Source organism: Crotalus tigris, unplaced genomic scaffold (assembly GCF_016545835.1).
Source record: "Crotalus tigris isolate CLP2741 ecotype Arizona unplaced genomic scaffold, ASM1654583v1 scf7180000018016.4438896, whole genome shotgun sequence".
NCBI classification, from domain to species: domain Eukaryota; kingdom Metazoa; phylum Chordata; class Lepidosauria; order Squamata; family Viperidae; genus Crotalus; species Crotalus tigris.
This window is the reverse complement of record NW_024096778.1, coordinates 1964994-1988571: the sequence shown is the minus strand read 5'-3', so window position 1 is coordinate 1988571 and position 23578 is coordinate 1964994. Positions and strand designations below refer to the sequence as shown.

Genomic DNA, 23578 nt, shown 5'->3' with positions numbered 1-23578 from the left:
TTCTTCATGCTATTCTCCAACATTTTGTCTAAGATAGCATTCACAGCTTTCTACCACAGCATATAAGTATATTGTGGAAACGGCACAGTGTACACTAGTAATCCATTTTAATCTTGTAGCAGTATTGCATAATTTGTCCCAGCCCTTTAAAATAAGAAGTATTCCACCAGTCAATCCATCTGACAGATAAAATGAACAATGATTTTAGTATCATGGTTCACACAGTTTTCTTTCCGAAAAATATAGAGGTTTAAGGTACCGTAGATTTTGAGATCATCTGTCAGCATGGTGGAAGTATCTGCAGTACACTTACACAATCTATATTTCCATTCCTGGTGACCCAAGTGATGCCATGGCTGTCCTCTTGCAGTGCCTGGGGGCTGTGAGGGCCTGAATGGAGGACAACAGGCTTTGACTGAACCCTGGCAAGATTGAATGGTTTTGAGTACATGGGACCCCAAGATCGGGACTTTGTCATATCTGTCACTGCATTAGCCCAGGCAGGTCCAGTCCGCAAATTGAGAGTTCTCTTGGATGTCTGATTCCTGCTTGAAGAGCAGGTGGCACTCATGGCTAGGAGAACGTTTGCACAACTTTAGATTGTGCACTAGTTGTGTTTGTTTCCTCCAAGGTTACGTCTTCACAAAATATTTTGTGAGTATTTTTTCTCACCATTTGATCTCAAATCTAAATTATCATATCCGCATGATTTATCTAATTTCCTAAGTACATTACCATATGAATGTATAGATATATTAAATGCTTGCATTGCATGATGAATTTAAACCACTGGATTGATATAAACTGCTTAAATTGTGCATGGGGTGAAATATTTATTCAAGCAATTTCTGTTTGTGAAAAGGACAACAGTGTAGCCTTTTGAATAACATGGTTTTTTTTTTCCTTTGTCCAGATTGATAGTAATTTCACTGAGTGTAAAAATGCCCATTCTGTATTCATCTTCTGAGGCTGGGAAGCCTCAACATCAGAATGAGCTATGCTGAAGTGATAAAAGTTCCAACTTCACCGCCAAGTTTTGAAGTTCTTTCTTAGAAGGATTTTCATCACCAATTTCAGAGGAAGCAGTCACTTAAAACAGTTTCTTACATAACAGTTTTAAATATGGTAATTTCCCAAGTCTCCATTTTGTCTCTCTCCTTTCTCCTAAGGCATTCTTCTTCCTGTTTGCCACAATGTCTCCTGGGAATTGTAGCGCCACACTGGAGGAAGCATAAAAAGGATGCTTCTTGAAATAAAGATTAGGCTGTGGAGGAGGAAAAACACATATAAGAGGATGATTGCTGCAAAAAGTGATGAGGGAAAGGTACTATAAATGTGAAGGCAGTGAAAAAGGCAACTGCAAAAATATAGTAAGAGAGAGCAAGACATAGCTAAGATTAAAAGAAAGAATATGCAGAACAATTTTGATGCCAATAAAATATTGTTTTGAAAGTAGGTAAAAGAGCTAAAGAAAGAATAAATAGCACTAAAAATGAAAGTGATGAAGGGATTTGAGATGAAACTGAGATGCAGGAATGGCTTTAAGGAGTATTTTGGAGATTTATATGGAAATGATAATGGTATGTCGAGTGGAATTGAAATGACTAGTATAAATGATAGTGTCTAAAAAGATTGATGGAAAGGGATTTCTGATCATTGTGAGAATGTTGAAAAAATGGTATATCTGCAGATGCTATAACTGGAAAATTATTAAAATATGGATGCAGATTGTTGGTGGTGTGATTGTGCAGGTTGTTTAAAATGGGTAAAGTTTGCATCAGTGCCTGATGATTGAAATGCTATCATTTCCAATTACAAAGGGAAAGGTAGAAAGATTGAATTAAACTTGTATAATTTTTATGTGTTCCTGGGAAGGTAGTAGGCAGAGTCTTGAATAAAAGTTTGCAATAGATTACAAGAAGCCAAACGTAGGAAATTCAGTGTGGCTTTATGCAGCCCAGCAAGTCTGCAAGCCAGATTTTTGCTTTTTGGCAGGTCATGGAGAAGTATATTTTATTTCTATCAAAAAAAATATGATATAATTAATAGGCTTGAATTATGAAGTGTTTTGTATAAACATGAAGTTGATGTCTGATTATTATTTATTTATTTGATTTTTTTTATTATTTTTGAAAATAATCCAGGTACTTCAACATTAACGGGAGTAAATAGCAACGTGTAATGCCCCCTTCAATGTTTTTATGCACAAATCTTTAAGGGATTATTGTGACAATTGAGATTGGTTGGGTATGTGGATGTCCATGCACTTTTGTACATGGTGTGCAGTTGGTAGAGAATCTGGATGATAAATGGCAAATATTAGGTAAATTCTATGATGCAATGATGGATATGGATATAAAAATTAATACAGTTGTATTTGACAGGGAAACCCTTGTGAATAATCAAATGTTATAAATGAATGGTGAAAAGCTAGAGTAAATAGGTGAATTTGTTTAGTAAAGATAGGAATGTCAATGGACAAATGTCAAAATGCAAATGCTGGCTGAAAGATAATATGTACTACTTGGGTCTATTGCAAGGAAAGATTGTTGAAAGAAGTGGCTGCATATAAGAATGTGCTTTTATTTATGTCTTAGAGTTATACCCTAACTCTTTCATTTTGGAGCGTCATCCCTAGCACTTCCTTTTATGATTTCTCTCCCCCCACAACAACAATCCTGTGAGGTAGGCTGGATAACTGGTTCAAAACCACCCACCAAGCTTTTGTGGTTAAGGATTGTCAGGGAATTGAGCAGCCGGTATCCAAATGAAGTTAGAAATGCTGACACAAACTTGTAGTTTTATATAAATAAATATATTTTACATCAATATGTACATCAAACAAGATAGTCAGGCAAACAGGAGCATTATGAGGATAAATCATCAGGTAAATCACAGAGCACACAGGGCACAGAAGAAAAAGATGGGATAAAAGGGAAATTCCCTCTTCACACTCACAGCAACCAATAACAGCGCAGGAGTCAACACTCTTCAACCAATCAACCTCAACTGTGCGTTGATTGCACCAGCTATTAAATTTAAATAACAAGGACAAACTTGTGCTTGGGCCTCCCTGGTACTACTCCAACACCTCTACCTGTACACCAGATAGCATTCCTTAATGTAAACTTCACTCCCTAAAATTATCTGTGAGTAACTGGTTCCTCAGGCTGGACCTACTTCTTACAAATTCTGGCAATCGGTTACGGTATGAGGAGAATTGGCTTTTCTAGAGGTGTTAGCAAAAAAGGTACTTGCTGGAGAGGAGAAAAAATTACCCTCCCCCCAAACACTATTTTTCATATCTTAGTTTTGGAGGAATAGTTTATTAGTTAGTCACTAATGTGATGTTCTTGCCAGCAGGTATTTTAAATCAAATTCAGTTTATTCATTGTGGAAAAGAGAAAGAGGAAGGGGGGGGAGTGTCTTAGTGAATTTAGAAGTACAGTTGTTCTTAAAATGCTTGATTGCCCTTACCAATAAACAAGAGTAGTCTCTTAATGAAAAAAAAAAAGCAATACATGAAACTTTCATTAGTGGGTCACTTGATATATAAATGTGTTAAGATGTAAAAATAATACTGATAATAGTTCCTATTGGCTTGAAAATAGCTTCCTGGTTGAACAGGTGTCTGAGATCTTTGGGGGAAAATAGTGGGAAGCTTATGTATTCAGCTTCCTGTTCCATAGCTGTCAAAAATTACTGACTCATAAGCAGCCAGTTGTTCTTTTTTAGTTCCCAAGATTTTGAAGTCTCTAAATTTTTCATTAGATGTTTATTTTGCAGCTTTTGAGATATATAAAATATAGAGCACCAGTTTAAAAAAAAACATACATTGTTTACATATTATGCTGTGGTTGTTATGCTTATGGGATTGAAGAGTTCTGTTCCAGAATCCTGTATGAAAAGAAAGGAGGGACAAAAAATGCCAAGAATGTAGAGAAAAGGTAAGAAAGTAGGGAGGAAGCCCTATGACTTCTTGGTTCTCTTTTGTTGAAACCAAGAGAGCTAAAGGTTAAGGTAGCCATGATCCTGAGTATAGTATATTTGAAAGCCTAGTTCAATGATGGCGAACCTTTTAGAGACCGAGTGCCCAAACTGCAACCCCAAACCCACTTATGTATCGTCGGGTGCAGGGGGCATGGCCCATTGGGTGGGCGGTGACTGCGGTGATAATAGCAGCCTGGTGGGACTAAAAAGTTCAATCAATCAATTCCAACTTTGCGAGAAGTTGAAATTGATTGATTGATTGAAACTTCTTTTTTTTTTTGCACATGGCGTCGGAGGCCTAAAGCGAAAAGGTTTTTTAAAATCCAGCTGAAGGCCTAGGACTGGGGCGATGGCGCACGTGCCCACAGAGAGGGCTCTGCGTGCCACCTTTGGTATGCGTGCCATAGGTTCGCCACCATGGGCCTAGTTCATTTTTTTGTCCTTTTTCCAAGCACAGAATCCTTTATGATAACAGAACAGAATCCTGAGTTGGTTTCATAACAATAGGAGAGCAACAAAGAGAAATGCAAGGCTACTCCAAGATCTTTCTATTTGTTTTTCTAGCCATAGTTTCAGAAAGGTTTTTCATAACAGTTTAAGTAGGGTTTATGTGAACTGTGGGTTTTTGGGTAAACAGGGTTGGTTAGCCCAATACATTGGTTAAGGCATGCTTTGTAAGCCAGAGCATTTACATTTACATAATATGCTAAAACAAAATCAAAACCCAGTTATGATTTAACACGATGCATATGAAAAAGACAAAAAACAGCACAGCACCTGTAAAAGTTAAATCCAGATCAATTCCCACAGGCAGGGTTTGAAATTTTTTTATATATACAGAACTGCACACAGAGCTCATAAAAAATTCATGCAACAGTTTATTTCATTTTCATTCTTCTTTTCCTTCAAAAGCATCCACTGGAAATGCACAGGGTTCCTTTTCCTATTTTATTCTTACAACCTGATGCAGCAGGTTAGACACAGAAGTGGTAACTGGCCTGTGTTCATTCAATGACTTCTACCACTCAAGAGTGTACAGAATATTTGCTGAATTTGAGTTAGCTTCATCCTGTTACAGCAGTTTGTTTTGATGGTTTTCTGAAGAAGAATCCAAAAAGGAGTTTTCTGAAATATAGAGTTTCTTTTACATTGAGGTGTGTGAAACACACATTTCTTCATGCTCTTAAAGCAATAAAGATATTTTTTTTCTGGTAAAATAGAATAGAATAGAGCTGGAAGGGACCTTGGAGGTCTTCTAGTCCAGCCCCCTGGTCAAGCAGGAGAACCTATACCATCTCAGACAAGTGAATGTCTACCTCTTCTTAAAAATCTCTAGTGATGGAGTGCCCATGTTTTCTGGGGGTAAGCTGTTCCACTGGTTGATTGTCCTCACTGTCAGGAAGTTTCTCCTTAATTCCAGGTTGCTTCTCTCTTTGATCAGTTTCCAACCATTGTTTCTCGTCCTTCCCTCTGGTGCTTTGGTGAACAACCTGGCCCCCTCTGCCTTGTGGCAGCCCCTCCGAAACTGGAATACTGCTATCATGTCTCCCCTATTTCTTCTTTTCTTTAGACTAACCAAACCCAAGTCCCATAGCTGTTCTTTATATGTTTTAGTCTCCAGACCTTTGATCATCTTTGTTGCTCTTTTCTGAATTTTTTCCAAACTCTCAACATCTTTTTTGTGATGTGGTGACCAAAACTGGCTACAGTATTCCAGGTGTGGTCTTACTAGGGCTTTATAAAGCAGTACTAATACTTTGTGTGATCTTGATTCTATGCCTCTGTTTATATAACCCAGGATTAAATTAGCTTTTTTGGTTGCTACTGCACACTGCTCGTTCATAGTCAAGTGAAATGAACTATTTCACTCTCTTTATATAATACAATAATTTCTAGATGAAAACTGAGCTTATATAAATAAGGCTTATTGAAATGTGTCTGATGTTAAATTGGAAATAGGAAAAATACTTTTTCTGTTGTGTACAATAGTTCAAAAATAAAGTTCTAAATCTTGAGGTCTCCTTGTAAACCTAGAGTTTTTTGGTCAAGATTCAAGTGCTGAATAATTTATTGTGAGTAGAAGCTGGATACTAGTCACTTTCAAATCACTGAGAACCATACAGACCACTTGAAGTTAGTGTGGGTTTTAAAACACATTAATTGATTCCTATCTGCACAGCCAATATTTTATTTCTGATATAAGAAGAATTTTACATCATAAAATTATTACAATATCCCAAAAGTAAAGGCACAGCTTTGAAATCTGAGACACTAGGAGAAATAGTAGTCTCTGGAGCCATCTGCTGGGCATGTGGTAGAATGAAAGGCAATGAATAAATTAGATATACACGCCTTACTTCTTTGCTATCCTACATAATCTTGACGGAAGTGTCTCCATTCCAGAAGGTGCCTCTGATTTATGTCTTGAAAGAGTTTCTTCTGATCATTATCATGTAAATGTGACCACAGCACTTATGTTTTTTAAATTGGAATTGAAAGGACAAAGAAAAAAGGTTGAAAAGAAAATGCAAGTCAGCACCTATGTACTTTCACACAAAAAAAATCATGCTTAGATTTAATCCTCATGCTTAAATGGAACTGGACATCTGCTACCAGTTGTAAAGTTCCATGGTAGTCGGATTTTTTATATTTTCTTACTCTAGATTCTCAGGCAGACAAGAGAACCATTATAAATATGGCGAGCTACAGATTACAGTTCTATGTTTTGCAGAAAATTTCCTGTTGACGCTCCTTGTTTTTATTTATTTTTTTTTGTACTTTAACACAATCATATGTCTGTCTAAATGAACTGGAACAATGATTTTTGTGGAAATACAGGGTTTGTATTACTTTTATTAACACTTGGCCTATAAGAACTAGTGGCAGCTTCAAACAGAATTTTTAAATGTTACAAAAGTCTGTGATGATCACATTCCAAATGCCTGTGCTATTGAAACCAAATTAAATTTCTGCTGCATTATACTGTATTATTTGGTTCATAAATGATATAAGGAATTGAATCTTGCTACACTTTTTAATATGGCTTCAAAATGGTTGTTTTTCCGTTTTTGCAATAGAGGCTAGTAGAACCATACCTCAGATGTACTAATCTTTAAAGAAAATACATACCGTAATGAGAATAAGCATTAAGGAATTAAGCCAAATCTTATTGTCTACATTTTATGCTTAAGTTTATTTATTATTGCTTGCATGGCATCTTTCTTTTTTATATAATTATTATTTGTATTAGTTTATGATATATAATACAGAAGTACAAAAGAAAATAGTAGGAAAATAGGGGAGGAAAAAGGGAAGAAAAAAGTGTGGGGGAAAGGGGTAAAAAAGAAAGAAAAGGCATTGACTTCTGACTCCCTTTGGTGCAGTAGAATAAGATAATAATATCAAACCTCAACTTTTTACTGTTATATAATAGTATAAACTAGCCAAATGACAAACCTATTAATCGGTAAAACCCAAAATCAAAGTTTCATTTTTTCCCCACCTCAAGCACAAAGTCCAGAAGTGGTTTACAAGTAGAAACAAAAGTAATTGTATTTTTTTCTTTAATTAAAGCAGTATTTATTATTGTTTGCACAACATCTTTCATAATGAAAATGCTATGAGCAAAATTATAACAAAGGGATAATTCCGACTCTCTTATTTCACAGTGAAAGAAACAGTTTGAAATGTTTTAGTGAATGTACAAAGTCAAGAAAAGTTCCTTCCATTTTGAATACTTTTCTTGCTACCCTTTTGTGCTGATATTTGCTTAAACTCTGAGATTATATTTATGGCAGAAAAACAGGAGTCTATTAAGATATTTTAACAAAATCTCTTTGTGCTAATCTCAAATCCATAAATATGCATTGCGTTTTTGATTGCTTAAATAGCTTCCTTAACAGAATGTAAAAGTGAAACAGATAGTTTCATAAATTCCATTTATAGATACTAAATTTATTTTTAAGATCAATTTGGCACTTGAATAACAATTACATTTGGCACACACAACTGTCTCAGAGCAAATCATTTAATGAGTGAGTTTGCCTTGATGCTCTTGCAATAAGAGTTTTGCTTTCTTCACAGAAGATTACACCAACAATTTGAAAGTTACAAAGAGCAAGTACGAAAAATAGGTGAAGAATCCCGTCGTTATCAAGGAGAACACAAAGATGATGCACCCACGTGTGGGATCTGTCACAAAACTAAGTTTGCTGATGGTTGTGGCCATTTATGCTCTTACTGCCGGACAAAGTTTTGTGCCAGATGCGGAGGCCGTGTTTCCCTACGATCAAACAATGTAAGTTTTCTGTTGTGTCTAATGCATCATGACTGACTAGTACAATCTACTTATGTAGGCTTCTGTTTTGTTACATGGTTTTCTTTCTGTCTCTTTTGTACCTCTCTCCTTTAACCTCTTGTGTTTCCTTTTATTTGTCTATACTCTATGTTTGTTTTTAAATTGCTCACTCAGCATTTTTTTTGGGGGGGGTATGTGTGTTTTTCCTCTTTGGTCAATTTAATTACAGATTGAGTAAAGAAGAAACACAGGAAGAGAAACAAAAATGTTCATCATATGCTGGCTCTTTCCACCTAACAATGGCAAAAGAGCTTGTCTCACTATAATATATTTTAAATTTAGATGCTTTGTGTACCTGCTTATAAACTACAAGTAATACTTTAATTGCATCATTGTGCAAGATTTTAAAACTGTTTGGCTATATTTCATCAGCTCTAGCTTTGCTCTTAATTATATTTTCTAGGGCTGTTTAACTTAACTTTGCAGAATGACTGGCTCTAGTTCAGCGATCTACATACTTACTGACACTACATCTTTTTGGTACAATTTTTGTGTAATTTATTGTTTAGCAAACAAAAGCAAAAAACCTGATCAGATATATTTAACAATATCAATCAATGCTTCATATCTGCATATTGTTCAATGTTACATGTCTCCATATTTTTAACAATATCCATCAGTGTTACATTTCAATGACATTTATTTGCATATTTTTAACAATATCAGTCAATGCTGCAAATCTGCATGTTCAATGGAAATAATTCATTTAATTTATCCAATAAATATTGAGTCATTGTTTAACATTTCAGGGGTTCAAATATCACAATATAAAGGATTTTTTTCCCAGACCTTCAAGTATAATAATAATAATAAATGCACTGAAAACCAGAATTGAGAAGACAGAACACTGCCTCATCAATGAAGCTGAAGAAACAGTAGATCACCTGGTTAGCTACTGCAAGAAGATTTCATAGACTGATTACAAGCAATAGCATAACAAAGTAGCAACAATGGTGCATTGGAATATGTAAAATCCCACATTTATTTTTTGGCAAGCAAAAATTGATAGGACTACAAAATAGAGAAGTAATTGAAAATGATGCAATGTTCTGGGATTTTAGAATTCCAACAGATAATCACCAGCCATATAACATTCCAGACTTAACCACTGTTGATAAGAAAGACAAAAAAGTCTGGATAGTGGACATCATAGTACCTGGAGAAAGCGGAATAGAAGAGGAAAACTGAAGAAAATAACAAAATACAAGGACCTGAAAATGGAAGTAGAAACACTGTGGCAAAAGAAAATAAAGTTAGTCATAGTATTAGTAATAGTAATAGGTGCCTTGAGTGCAATCCCAGAACAAGCGGAGCACTGCTTGAACCCAATTGGCATTGACAAAATCAGTCAATTGCGAAAGGCAGCTTTACTTGGAATAGTTTACACCAGACATGTCAAACACAAGGCCCAGGGGCCGCATGCGGCCCGCGAAGTGGTTTCATGTGGCCCACGAAGCCATCCTGGAAACAGGGAACGGTCCCCACTGCCTTGGCCCTGGTCCAGGCCGGCCGGGAGCCAATGTACAATTTTGTGGTGGCCATCTATGCTGAAACACATTCAGTCTAAGCTCCACAAGGGCATCTAGAAACAGCGAGGAACCAGCCCTGCCACGTCGGCCCCGGAAGTCACCCTTTGTGAGGAATGAAGAAATGGATCATGCCTTGGTGCTTGCCCCGGTCCCACCCCCCTTCTTCCAGAGACCCTCAGATCTGTCCCACTCCTGCCCAGGCCCCGACAGGCACCCTTGACGCGAACAATGTAGAGCTGGCCATGCCCACCCAGTAGGCCATATACACTCCATCCACACCCACCCAGTAGGCCGCACCCACCCTGACAACACCCACCTGGCCCCTGAGGGCAACAGCAATGCTGATGTGGCCCTCAATGAAATTGAGTTTGACACCCCTGGTTTACACCCTTCGATGATGCCTCTAACACCATCAAATATAAACATTGGGAAGGACGTGGCTAAAAATGCCAATTTCAGTCTAATCATGTGGCTGACTGTGCAGCCAATCACAGTAATAAATTCTTGGACCCCCCCAACTAGGAGGCAAAGCTCTAGTGATTAAAAAACATCCTGACTGCATTTGAGTGAATTTTTAGTCTTTTCTTTTTTCACCATTAGTGTCTCATGGAACTCCATAAAGATCTCATAGAATACCAAAGGTTCTATGGGCGGCACAATTTTGAAAACTCTGCTCTAGATCACAATCTAAAAATTATTTTGTGGATAATTATACTTTATTTTTCTGATTAAATTAAAAGTTTAGGAACTTTTATTTCTATTAAATTATTATGTGGAACAGTTTTTCACACTAATCCAATGCAGTGCGGATTACACTGAAACAAACAAGTCACGCTGGAATTATCCTTAAACTGTTTGAATGCTCCTTGTTCAACACCACTTACATAGTCACAGTAACACTTTAACCTCTGAGATTAATAGTATATCATGTAGTCTGTTTCTCAGTATACCACAATGCGCCACACACTCTGAATCATGAGGAAAGAGATTTTATGAGGTTTCTAATCATGGCGAGTTGAATTTTACACGATTATAACAGGTTGAAAATGCAGACTAGAGGGAGTAGTGCAACATTTTTACCATATGTTGTTCTTTATTATACGTGCTTGTTTTTGTTTATAATTTATCATTTGTTTTATTATATGTGCTTTCATCTGCTGACCCATTTTATTGCTAGATCAGTGGTTCTCAACCTTTCTAATGCCGCGACCCCATAATACAGTTCCCCATGTTGTGGTGACCCCCAACCACTTATACATCACTGGGTGCCAGGGGCGTGGCCAAAGAAAAGGGGAAAAAATGGCAGACAGCCTTGTCTGGCGACCCCCGTGAAATGGTCGTTCGACCCCAAATGGGGTCCCGATCCACAGGTTGAGAACCACTGTGCTAGATGGAAGTTTGCTCATTGACTATTTAAAGGTACAGTGGTTTAATAAGTACACGGGAACATGCTACCATTTCAGAAAGTTATGAATATCCATAACTATAAACTTTCCTCAGCTTCTCAGTGTTTTGTCTCCTCCTTTCACTCAGTTATGGTATGTCTGTGATATTAAGCAACTTGGTCAGAACAGGTGTGGCTCTAAGCTAATGAGATATTTTCTTTATTCGTGTCAGAAGCATCTACGAACTATAGACATGCAACATTCAATAATGAGCAAGTAAAATAGGCATAAAATAGGTTATAAAAATATAGCACGTTTAAAAGTATGTTAAATATGTAGGATTATATATTTCACCTAGTATTGGGCCACGTCAACAAGCATTTTCTTTCACCAGCTTGACGTCTTCCACAGTATATGTTGAAGGATATCTTTGTTAATACAAAAGAAGGATTTCTAGAATGTTTCCAACGACTAGAGACTGTCTGCTCCATATCGCTATCTTTCTGTGCTGATAAAAATATATGGATATGATCATACAATGGAATATTCCTAGCAGTGAACATATTAAAACTAGAGCAAATTTTTAGAAGTGAAATTAGAATGCTCTTAACTTTTTAAATCCGTGCCCGAAAAGTATTTCCAAATTACAACACCATCAAAGGGATTTATTGCAGTTGCTGACTTTGATATGCTCTTAAATAGGTTTGCAACTTGATTCTTGATCAGCCTTCTGTATCCTGATGCCCATCAGATGAATTGGCCATCTGGCTGGGATTTGTGTGCAGACTAGTTTGGAAAAATTGCTATTAATTTTACCAATTTTTCAAACAGGAAAGCAGAATTTCTACTTCAGCCACTATGAATAAAAAGTCCTACCTGGAAATCAGGATAGAATACTCAAATTGTTTCTCAGGGCTGCTGCAGAATAATTGGCAACTTACAAATGTTGCCCTTAGGGTGGAGATTAATGGACAAATTATATTAATAATAGTTCTGTGCCAAGTAAGAAATTAAGTTTAAACATCCCTACCATGCTTAGGCTGTGTTCTCTGCTGAGTCCTGATGCATTTCAAAAACAGCACAATATGCTAGGCCAGGGGTAGGCAACCTTGGCTCTTTTATGACTCGTGGATTTCAACTCCCAGAATTCCTGAGCCAGTCATGCTGGCTCAGGAATTCTGGGAGTTGAAGTCCACAAGTCATAAAAGAGCCAAGGTTGCCTACCCTTGTGCTAGGCTCTTAAATCTTGGACTGTGGTTCCAGAAACATTGTATAACCCAAAGTTAAAGTCACTTTGATGCTTGTCTGGAATAACTACCAGTTCTTCTTCCTCTATGTCAAATCCTGTTTCAGACTTTCCTGAATTTCAGTTCTAGACCTTTCCCAATTTTCAGGAATGACATTATATGCAGGGCCAGGGATTGTAATGGGAAAACTCTTAAAAATGTATTTCATATATGGCATGGCTTTTCGAATCCTTGGTGGGCTATTAAAACTGACATACTGAATCCAGATATATCAATTCTGCTTGCAGCTGTTTTCATTTCCTCAAAAAGTCTTCGAGGTATTTGTGGGGAAAACACTTTCTGTGAAAAGAAACTGTAGATATTTTCATTTAAAATATATTCCATTTTCAGCCAATTTTGCTTTTATAGAAACATTGGAATTGCTTTATTTATATATGCCTATTAATGTTTTCCTCCTCTTCCCCCCCTTTTCTTTATATATTTCTTCTTTCTCTGCTTCCCTGGATGCTTTCCCAAAGGAGGACAAAGTGGTTAGAATCTATTCTTCTTCATATATTATTATTATAATGTTACTAGATATATTTTGAAACAAGTTATTGTGAAATGCAGATTGGCCATTCAGTGAAAAAACAAAACCCAGGTTGCATGCCAATTCTAAAATCCAGCTATTTAAACAAAGAATATATTTGCAAAATTTAAAAGACAGGAGCTAAATGTCTTTTGTATTAAAACTGACAGTATTATTTATGCAGGGCAGGTTTAATTTTGGAAACAGAAAACTTAATTTTTATGATACTTTGCTGTTTTGCATGGAAAATCAATGAAATAAATTCGTACATTAATTCATAAATGCAGCGATAACTTGTTTTTGAATTGCAACTTTAGTTTTTTTAATAGTATTGATGTACATATGTGTTACATTATGAATTCAATCATATAGCATCAGATCCATTCACAGTTTCTAATGTTTTAGGCAAAGTTATGAAATAATTACCTCAGAAGCTCGGCCCCTTTTGTACATGACACACATGCAAAAAGAACTGGAGCTGATGATATTTATTTTATCATGCCCTTCTCCCATGCCTCTGTGTAGCACTTAAGTTTTGAAAATTGTTAGTCTTAAATATGAACCTTTTGGCACATTTTGTCAGAAATCCAGTTAATGGTAACTAGCAGCTATTGTTTTTGAAATTTCCTGAAATTTCTACTATCTCTAAAAATAATGTACTACGCAGTTTTTATTGTGAAAATTAATTCCACATTCCCCCTTGGGAAGATTGGAAATGATAGACAAACTATCTTTGTATCCCATTTTTTTGTTTGTTTCATCTAGGTAGGAGCCCTGACAAACTGCCAAAGGATTTCAGAAGTCTTAGCAACAGAATCTGGAAAGTAATTGTGGGCAGTAGGGGAGGAATTCATATTTTGTGGCCAGCCTGACAATTTTAGAGAGGAGGGGTCCTTGGTACTCTCTGAACTTGGTTGTTTGCTTGCAGACATTTCATTACCCAAACTAGGTAACACTGACGATATTATCAAGTTTGTGTAATGAAATGTCTACAAGAAAACAACCAAGACACAAGGACCCCTAATTTCATCCTTGACCGACTAATATATTCCATTATTGGTAGCTTTAGAGAAGGCTTAGCAATAACACAATCTTTATGAAAGAAACATAAAGAGATCCCCCCCCCAAATCCTTGACTCCATTCTCTTAGAGCAGGGGTGTCCAACCTTGGAAACTTTTTAAGACTTATGGATTTCAACTCCCAAGTATTCCCATGGCTGGCTGGGGAATTATGAGAATTGAAGTCCACATCTTAAAGTTGCCTGTCTTAGAGGTTGGAGCTGTTTGTAAATAGGGATAGTTAGATTAAGGCTTGCAAGGCTTAATACACCTATTTTGTTTACCTGCTGAAATGTGAATATAATTGTTACTTGACAATTAGCTAAAAAAAAAACACGAACAATTGAGGAGGAGGATGCTGGGACATCATCCTCTTCTCTGTGTTAAAAGATCTCAGCCAACTTTCCCTCAAATAACTATGGATGATAACTTGAAGCATTCTGTACAGGCTTGAAATTCTGGATATTGTCATTCCAATGGATGTGGAAATTAATCAATGCACTTTTTCTTTGATCAAGTTTCAATTTAGTTAATGTTATTCATGCCATGACAATTATAAGGATCAATGTTTCATGTTTCTTAACCCTATATTTTGGGCAAATATTGAAACTGAAGATTGCCTCTGCATCATGTAGATCATTTATATGTAATTCTGGATATTGGCAATGACATACATAATATATATGGATTAGTCATGTATTTAAGTTTGAAATAAGGGAAATGCTACTGTATCTATAGATTGATACTTAATAGAAAATAATTTCTACTTATCCCCTGGCAACTCATGTTTCAAGTACATTTATTTAGAAGTAGATTGACAAGCTGACAGTTTAAGAAAATAAATCATGTGCTTCATCGAAGGCAGCCATTAATGAACTTTACAGCTAAAGCCAGCTGTAAAATGCTCAGCCTGAATAAGACTGGACTGCCTGGAACAGTCAAGCTTTAATGTCCTTTGCTTCTGGAAATAAATTTTTAATATTCAAAGGCATTACCTAAGTTGGAAAAGCTTTAGGAAAATCTGTCAATACAGTACACATTGTGGTGTAGAGGGATGGAGGCTGAACACATATAAATACATGACCCTTGCTAAGAGATAGAACATTCTGTCCTATATTCAGAACTTGTCATCCACTTTGTTGCTTCACCAATTAGCCTACTCTTTCATTATAAACTATCTCATTGTTTATGCTTTTAGCTTAATTCCTTTGCTCTGTATGACCATGCATGGATTTTATGCATAAATTATATATTTGAAACACTATTTTTTTTTCTAACCCAAATACTCATTATGGGTAGTCCTGAGCTTATGACTACAATTGAGCCCACAATTTCTGTTGCTAAATGAGATAGTTGTTAAAAGTGAGTTTTGCCCCATCTTATGACTTCTTTTTGCCATGGCTGTTAAGTGAAGCGCCGTAGTTGTTAATGACAATACGATTTTTAAAATGCATCTGGCTTCCCCATGGACTTTGCTTGTCAGAAAGTTGCAAAAGGTAATCACATGACACCGGGACACTGCAACCGTCAAATACAGTCAAGTTGCCAAGCATATGAATTTTGATTACGTGACCATGAGATATTGAACAGTCGTAAGTGTGAAAAATGGTCATACGTTACTTTTTTCGGTGTCTTAACTTTGAACAGTTACTACCGTATATGCCGCCGTATTAGGCGACCCGGCGTATAAGACGACCCCCGTCTTTATAGCCGGGCCGCATTCCTAGAACGTCGTCTTATACGCCGGAAACTACCAGTATTTCCGGCGTATAAGACGACTCGGTGCATAAGACGACCCCCGTCTTTGGCGCCGATTTCAGCGCTCGCGGAAGTCGTCTTATACGCCAGCATTTACGGTAAATGAATTGTTTTAAGCCAAGGACTACCTGTATTTTCATTTATTCATGGGCCTTGGAACAGCTCCGTGGTGTACCCTGTACCTTCTTTTCTTGTTCCCACCTACCCATTCTTTTATATACAATAAAATTCTCAAACTAATCCTTAATTTTATCAAACTCACCATTCACTGAAGTGTAACTTCTCCTTAGAGTATCCTCCACCTACAACAGGATCTGTTTTTCTTTTCTCCATTGGTTCATGCCAGTTATCCATATTCTGCTCTTGCATTGCAATTTGCAATCTTCCATATGTCCTGGATGTCAATGAGTAGGTCTACTAATAGTGAACTTTACCATTCATCATAAGCGTTAGCCAAGCCTACTGTATTTCATATTGTTTTTAATAGTATAAAATGTAGACCGGTTTACCAGCCTTAATTGCACCTATACTACATGAAACATTACTTACTAGCCGTAAGAAGTGTTGATATATTTGGGCATAATTTGGTCAATATGCTATAAGCACAACCAAAACCCAATTCTGCCCCATGCTATTTTATGCAAGCTGTGATCACTAATCCAGGGAATATTTACTGTGATCTCATTCCACAAATTAAGAAGTACTTGCAGCATACTTGCAGCATATATTCAGGATACTCAAAACAAATAAGAAGTATTTTGGGTAATTTACCTAAGCCGTAGTAATACATCTGTAATTTGTGCATATTGTGGCCATTGTACTTGACCACCAAAACCTATTCAGTTTCTTCAGCCGATATGTAGTAAAAGTACCACTTGTTTCTTCTATAACTATTTCTTTTTTGATTCTTTTAGAGAAATGTATGGGGTTTGAACTGACAGCACTGCTGGCTAAAAATAATTAAGATTTTTTTTCTTTTTGACATTAAGATACCCCGATTTAAAAAAAAAACACTTCCAGAAAACAAATGATTTGTCTTGGTTATCTGAATACCCTCAGGTGCCCTCTGCCTCCCAGACACTTGATCAATGGGTGAGGGGGTGGAAAGATGTCAGATGTTCTTGCTTTGACATGATTTTTAGGACTACAAGTCAGATTTTTTCTCCCCTCTCTCTCTTTTTTTATTACACAGAATTTTAATCCTTATCCAGGATTAAGATACTATTTTAGCACTTGAGTGTCCTAGATAAAAGATACACATCCTAGTACATTTTATACATTTTTCTATTCCTGTTATGTTTTATTGGTACTCCTATAGTCTAGTATTAACACTTACTGTAATAGTGCTGTGCATACCTTAGAAATATTTGTAATATGCAAGACCTGATTTGAACCACCTTTTTCGAAGTATAAAAGTAACCGAATCTTTGGTGTGGGCCTCATGAGGATACTTCAGAGGTTACTTTTGGTTGTTTCCAATTGTACTACATGACAGCAATTTAGTAGTTTGGAAAGAGGTACTTCTTACATATTCCTGTGTGTTAAAAATACCTCTTGGAGTACTTTACAAAGCCCTAGGATTTAACTTTTGTTGTCATCTTTAAATCTTCTACAGATATTCAGACAAGAAGCTCTAGCAAAATCTTTGACATTTGATATATATTTTACTGACAGATCTATAGTATCCAGGAGATACTATAGATTGTTTCATATTACTTATTTTTGATTTTAAAAAGGCAGATAAATTAACATTGGGTGAAAAAGTGATCACATGCCCTACAGCAGACATGTCAAACTCGCGACGTCACGTGATGTCATGCAACGTATTGGGATGGTTTTGCTATTGCCGGCAATGGGGTGGGCGTGGCTTCTGGATGAAGCGTCTGGCCCGTGGGCCAGCAGTTTGACACCCCTGCCCTACAGCTAACAGGGCATGTGATTACTATGCAGATTAGATTCCTAGGTAAAATTCTAGAAACCTACTGTCAAGTCACTATAAAACTCCAGATGGACCAATGCCTTAATTAGTGTAACATAGGTTCCTATGTTCTTCACCCTATATCACAGCATCAAAGGTCAAATATTGTGTTAATGCATCATGCTAGGCCATAATGTGATTTGTTTGCCTTAGCATATGGTGTGACCCAATCCCCATTTGCAGCTTTCAGAACAGTGCTTATGCAAATCCCAACCTTTATAACCTGAGATCACATCAACAATGTCAAATGACAAAATAACCAAATGTTATGATGCTATTTTTTAGGGTTTTTTTTTGTCTGACCTCCATCCCACCCCTAACCCCGTTTAAAATTAATGGTGGGATTAGGAAACAGCCACATTTAACTAGTTCTCTGAAGCAAAAATACAGAGGAGTTAAATGTTTTTTGGAACAGATTTTAGATAGAAACATGCACACTGTGTATAAGCAATATTAGGTTGAACATCAAGCAAAAGTGATGTTAATGCCACATCACCAATAAGCTTTTGAAAGCGGAAGCTATTAGTCCAAATGGCTTTTAGATTTTTCTTTTGAGAAGCATTACATCCTCAGTACTATATAGTTAGCATGGGGAATTAAAAGATTTGATGGTATATCCTTGTGATGGGTATCCACTAAGAGGAATAAAGAATCCTTGGTCAAGCAAAGCACGTGGATGGCCAGGAAATTTACTTTTGCTTTGCACCATACTAGAACTTATGGCGAACCTCAAGCATTATATGGCTATTCCAGTGATAACTACCATTGAGCCAGACAGCTGTGGAAGTAATATTATTGTTCTTGACTTTCTAATGAAATTTAAAATCTGTGCAATGCCTTTCAAAGTAATAGATACCCAATCAAAATTATAATTAGAGCAAAATGTAAATAATAACCCAAGAGAGACAATAAGCATAGTTCAAGCTCTCCACTCTGGTGGGATTGGTAGGATAATGAAAGTTCTGGTAAGGAGAACATAGAAGTAAGTTTTAGGATATTGAATAAAATACAATTCCTGTTCCCCAGGAAAGATAAACTTCTGGAAACTAAAAACCAGTTTAACAACAGATAAATTACCAATGGGGCAGTCACATCAGAAAAACTGGATATTCTGTATAAGGCAGAGTTAAAGAATTGGAAAGAAGTATTAAACTTAAAGATACAGGATAGGCAGTCATGGCTGAACATCAATTGCTGGAGCTAAAATCACAAAATAGACCTGAACAATGCCAATATCCCATGATGATGTAGCAAATATTTCCCTGGAAGAATTGGACAGGCAAAATAACTTCACAAAAATCCAAATAATTTCAACAAGGAGGAAGGCTACCTGTTTATGTATATGTGCCAGTCAGTGATATCTGGATGTTCCACTTTGTTGAAGGCAGAGGATATATAAGCACATGACATTTGTTGCCAAGTTGAATTTCCTGTCTGTTTTGAAGAAGCTAGCAACATGGCTAGAGAAATGTCAATGCTTGATTTGTTGTTTCCTGTGGCATAAACCAGAATTCATGTCATCCATAAATAAATAAACACTGCAATTTAACTTGTACTCTGAAATAACCTGACAAAATGATAGTATTCAAATTTAGTGCAGATCATATACAACTAATATATATTTGTGTTATCTAATGTCAAACCTCTTCTAAAAATGTTGCCAAGAAAGCTACAGGGACTTGTCCAGGCAATTGTCAGGAATCAAAGCTGACTTGAAGGCACAACATTTATTTATGTTTATTGGATTTTCTGAATTATCAGATTCTTGAGTGGCATGTGGTTGAGTAGCAATAACTTACATTGAGTTTTTAAACTGCAAAGGAATACAAGTGTTTCTTAATGATGGTGCAATGGAATATATGAATGACCATGGGAGAAAGAGTGGAGGAAATAACTGCATAGGATACAATAGGTCAAGATAGACAGGAACCCACAGTTGTTTTAAGGGCTAGGGAATGAAACTTTGGAAAGACCCACCTGAATGGATTAAGTAATTAAAACTGGAGGTGGGCATTTTGTGTCTTCAGACATGCAAGATTCTGTTAATGTAGAATTAATCCGTCTTGTCATGTTTCCTATCTGGTCTACCCGGGAAGTCTGGCAGATAACAACTAGGACTGGCAACTCTATTCCTAAGCAACGCCATCGTAAAGTGCAAGATCACAAGTCTCTGCTGACATTACAGTTATGGTTGTAACAGTTCTGGTTGCTGCTTGGTGCAAGGTCATGTGATCACCATTCCCAACTTCCTGCTGGCTTCCCCATTGCCTTTGCATGTTGGAAATGACAGGGAAAGTTGCAGATGGGAATCACATGACTGCCTGATAATGCAACTATCATAATTGTGAGCTGGTTGCCAAGTGGCAAGTGCCCCTCAACTGCGGGATGCTCTGACAGCCTCAACTACAAAGAACGGTTGTAAGTCTCCAGCATCATTGTAACTTCAAACAGTTTTTGAATATTGGTCGCTGAATGGGAACTTCCTAGAGTTAAACTGGGACACATATTAATACAAATAATAAATTATATTACTTATACAATAATTCCCATAATGCACTCATTTTTCTTTCCTTAGGTGAAGGACCACAAAAATTACAAATCAAAATACACTAATCGGTGTATTGTATTGAAGTGCCAGGAAAGCAAAAATGAATCCAGAAGTCACATCATGTATTGAAGTTTACTCACCCCAATCTAATCACCATTGGTGTTAAGAGACATGATGGATGGTCAGAATTAGTAACTTTATATATTGGCAGAAACACCTTCAACACTTGCAGTACCCATTGACATTGTTGGTCTAGTACTGATTAAGTCATCAAATTTAAAAAGGGTTGATGAAAATAAGCAATTTGTCAGGCAGTGGAAAACCTTGGCTCAGCAGGCACTAACCCCTTATTCAGAAACAGGTTTACTGGGCAGAACACATCTGGATATGATACTGCTAGATCATTTTATTACAGACAAGACTAAAACCATAGAAAAGTTCTTATCTGTTGTAGTACACAGAAATCACAGCTTATTTATTGGCCTGTATGTTACATGCTAGGTCTTTTCCTTCCATCTTCCTGAATCAATAAATGTGTGGCTCTTCTTTTCCTGGCCTTGAGAGATCTGACCTAAATTCACTTTAGATTACAAACCACTGATTCCCATCTCAGTGGTGTCATATCTTAAACAGTATTTTTAAGTGTCTTTTGAAGGGGTGTTTGAAGCTTACTATTTATAATAATATAGTTATTATTTTAATCTGCTGAGTAGCAGCTCAATATAGTAAAGACAAGTAATCGTTAGATCCCAATTTTTCTCCTTAATCCTCACATCCAGGGACGATGATACCTTTTTCATATTGTCACTTTGTGGTGCAGAAAATGATGCAAGATTGAAATGAAATCATTGAGGGGAAAAATGCATTTGTGATACCACAGGCATCCAGTAGTTCTGCTCCTCTACTTCGAGAATGGTTATTCATATGTTCATCTTATTTCTAATCTCAGGGGAGATGATTTTCCAAAGACAATGCTTAGCCAACAGTATCTAGAGCATGTTCCTTCTGCCAAATTAATAGGATGGATAAACACAATTGGATAGTGACAGTCCCACAAGTCACTTGGAGTTTAAGGGTAACAACTACCACACTGATAAGAAGCGCACTGAAAGCCAATGCAGATCATGGAATGATAGTCTCACGTTTGTTGAATAACTGCCTGCCACGACTGCATTCAGCACTGGAAAGTTACAGGCAGAGAATAATAAAATTAAAAAGTTAGCATTGCTTCTAGGCACATAGGTTCATTTCTGTCTATCCCACTGTAGTTACTGGTCAAAAAAGGCTTTGCAGATTTTAATAGTATTTCAGAACAATGGAGAATCATTTTCTTTCATCATATATAAATGGCCCATTAATGCTTCCCCTTAGTACTAGTACAAGCTCTTCAAAATGACATGAAACTTCTTAGAAATACAGGTTCTTCTGAGTTTGCTGCTTTCTTTCTATTGACATAGTTTATGCCTATGAATTATTTCGAAGTCTAGGAAAGTAAGAACATTCCTGGACAGAAAGAGATGAAATTGCCTATGCAGCCCATCCTAAACATTATAGTTGTTCTATCTGAATATTACAATATACTACACTAAAGTCAAAACCAACTTCAATCAGGTTTTGGCAATCTGAATGTGTTGAAAAGATCCATTATTCAATAAAAGCACTCTCTGTGTAATGTATTTGTCAATTTGTCTAAGAATGTCAGGGAAATAATGAGAAATCATAAGTTACAGAACACTCTGATCTCGTAAAAAAAAAAATACACCTCCCAGCAACCAACTGACATTTTTAATACTGCAGAAAGTCAGGAAAGTTCAAACTTTTGATATAAAAGAATTTAGAGCAGTGGTTCTCAACCTGTGGGTCGGGACCCCATTTGGGGTCCAATGACCATTTCACGGGGGTCACCAAACAACGCAGTCCGCCATTTTTTTCCCCTTTTCCTTAGCTGTGCTCCCTTTCCTCCCTTTTATTCTATTGGCTTTTGAAAGGCAATAGAATAGACTCTCTTGAATAGAGTCTAATTCTATTGGCTTTCAAAAGCCAATAGGAATTGTCCAGGCTGTCTCTGTCCTGCTGAGCCCGCCAAAAGTCCCATTCTGCAAACAGTGCTGCACCAGTTGAGTAGTCCTTGACTTACGACCGGTTGAGTAGTCCTCGACTTACGACCGGTTGGGGGGTCGCGGCATTAAAAAGGTTGAGAACCACTGATTTAGAGAATTGAAGTGGTAGTACTGTTTGACTAGAAATCAGTTAAACCCTGATGTAAAAGGTTTTGGTGTGTACATGTCAGTAGGACAAATCAACTGAAATGCGTCTGAATAAAGAGGGGGAATATCAATATGTATTAATGAGGTAGACAAGACATTCTACATGGAAATAATAAATCTCGGTGTGGTATGAATAAGCACTGCAAATAATAATAATTTGCACTGTTCTCTACTTCCTGGAATAACATTTTATGCAGTGCAAGTTGTATATTAAAAGCAGGTGGGAAGGGAGAAGCTAGTTTTTTTTTTCAATTAAAGATTTCTAGAAAGGCATATTGTTTTCATTTGCAGTACACATCACTTGTTCTTAAATTACCAATAGTTGCAATGACATGACTGATACTTGGAAAAACAGGAACAATGTATTTCTAGATAAGTGGGAAAACAAAGCATCTAAAATGTTTATGTAAGATGTTGTCTTCCCACACCTTTTCTCACTTTTTTCATCTTTCTTGGAACAAATAAAAGATGTCTTGCTCCCTTTTAGAGCTTTCATCGCGTGTCAGCATTTCATCTCTGATCTTCTATGACAGTTGCCCTCTATATCCTTTGAGTTTCTTGGATAAAAACTTTATAGGAGTAAGAGTTTTATTTTCTTGGTGCCCATGAATGAATCCCAGACTTCATGTATGATTCACTTTAGTCTATATTCGGAGTTATTTGAACTGTGACTTTGGTCTTAGACCTCAAGCTGCCTTTTCTAATAAGTCTCTTGAAGAAGATCAGTGTGGATTAGATCCATTGGCATTTAGTTCATGCCATTATGTATTACTAAATATTATTTAAAATTAGTAATAATTACAGTGTAGACCTTCTGAAGTTTCTTTTGAGCAAGTTTCCTTTTGAGGACCCACAAATGAAATACATTTTTGTGAGGTCTTTTATTGGTCCT

The 23578-nt window shown here is 36.7% G+C and overlaps 1 protein-coding gene across 39 annotated transcripts in view; it reads left to right on the top strand.

Annotated features, from left to right (window-relative positions):
* The window catches only part of RIMS1 (regulating synaptic membrane exocytosis 1), a 262195-nt gene that overhangs the window by 107590 nt on the left and 131027 nt on the right, over positions 1–23578 (top strand). For 35 of the 39 annotated variants that reach the window (XM_039346688.1, XM_039346685.1, XM_039346655.1 and 32 more), the window contains exons 2-3: positions 8074–8287; positions 13027–13038. In XM_039346688.1, coding sequence (XP_039202622.1) covers positions 8074–8287; positions 13027–13038 — 226 coding nt within the window. The remainder of the gene's footprint in view (positions 1–8073; positions 8288–13026; positions 13039–23578) is intronic. The other 4 variants (XM_039346675.1, XM_039346689.1, XM_039346686.1 and 1 more) reach the window with 1 other exon arrangement.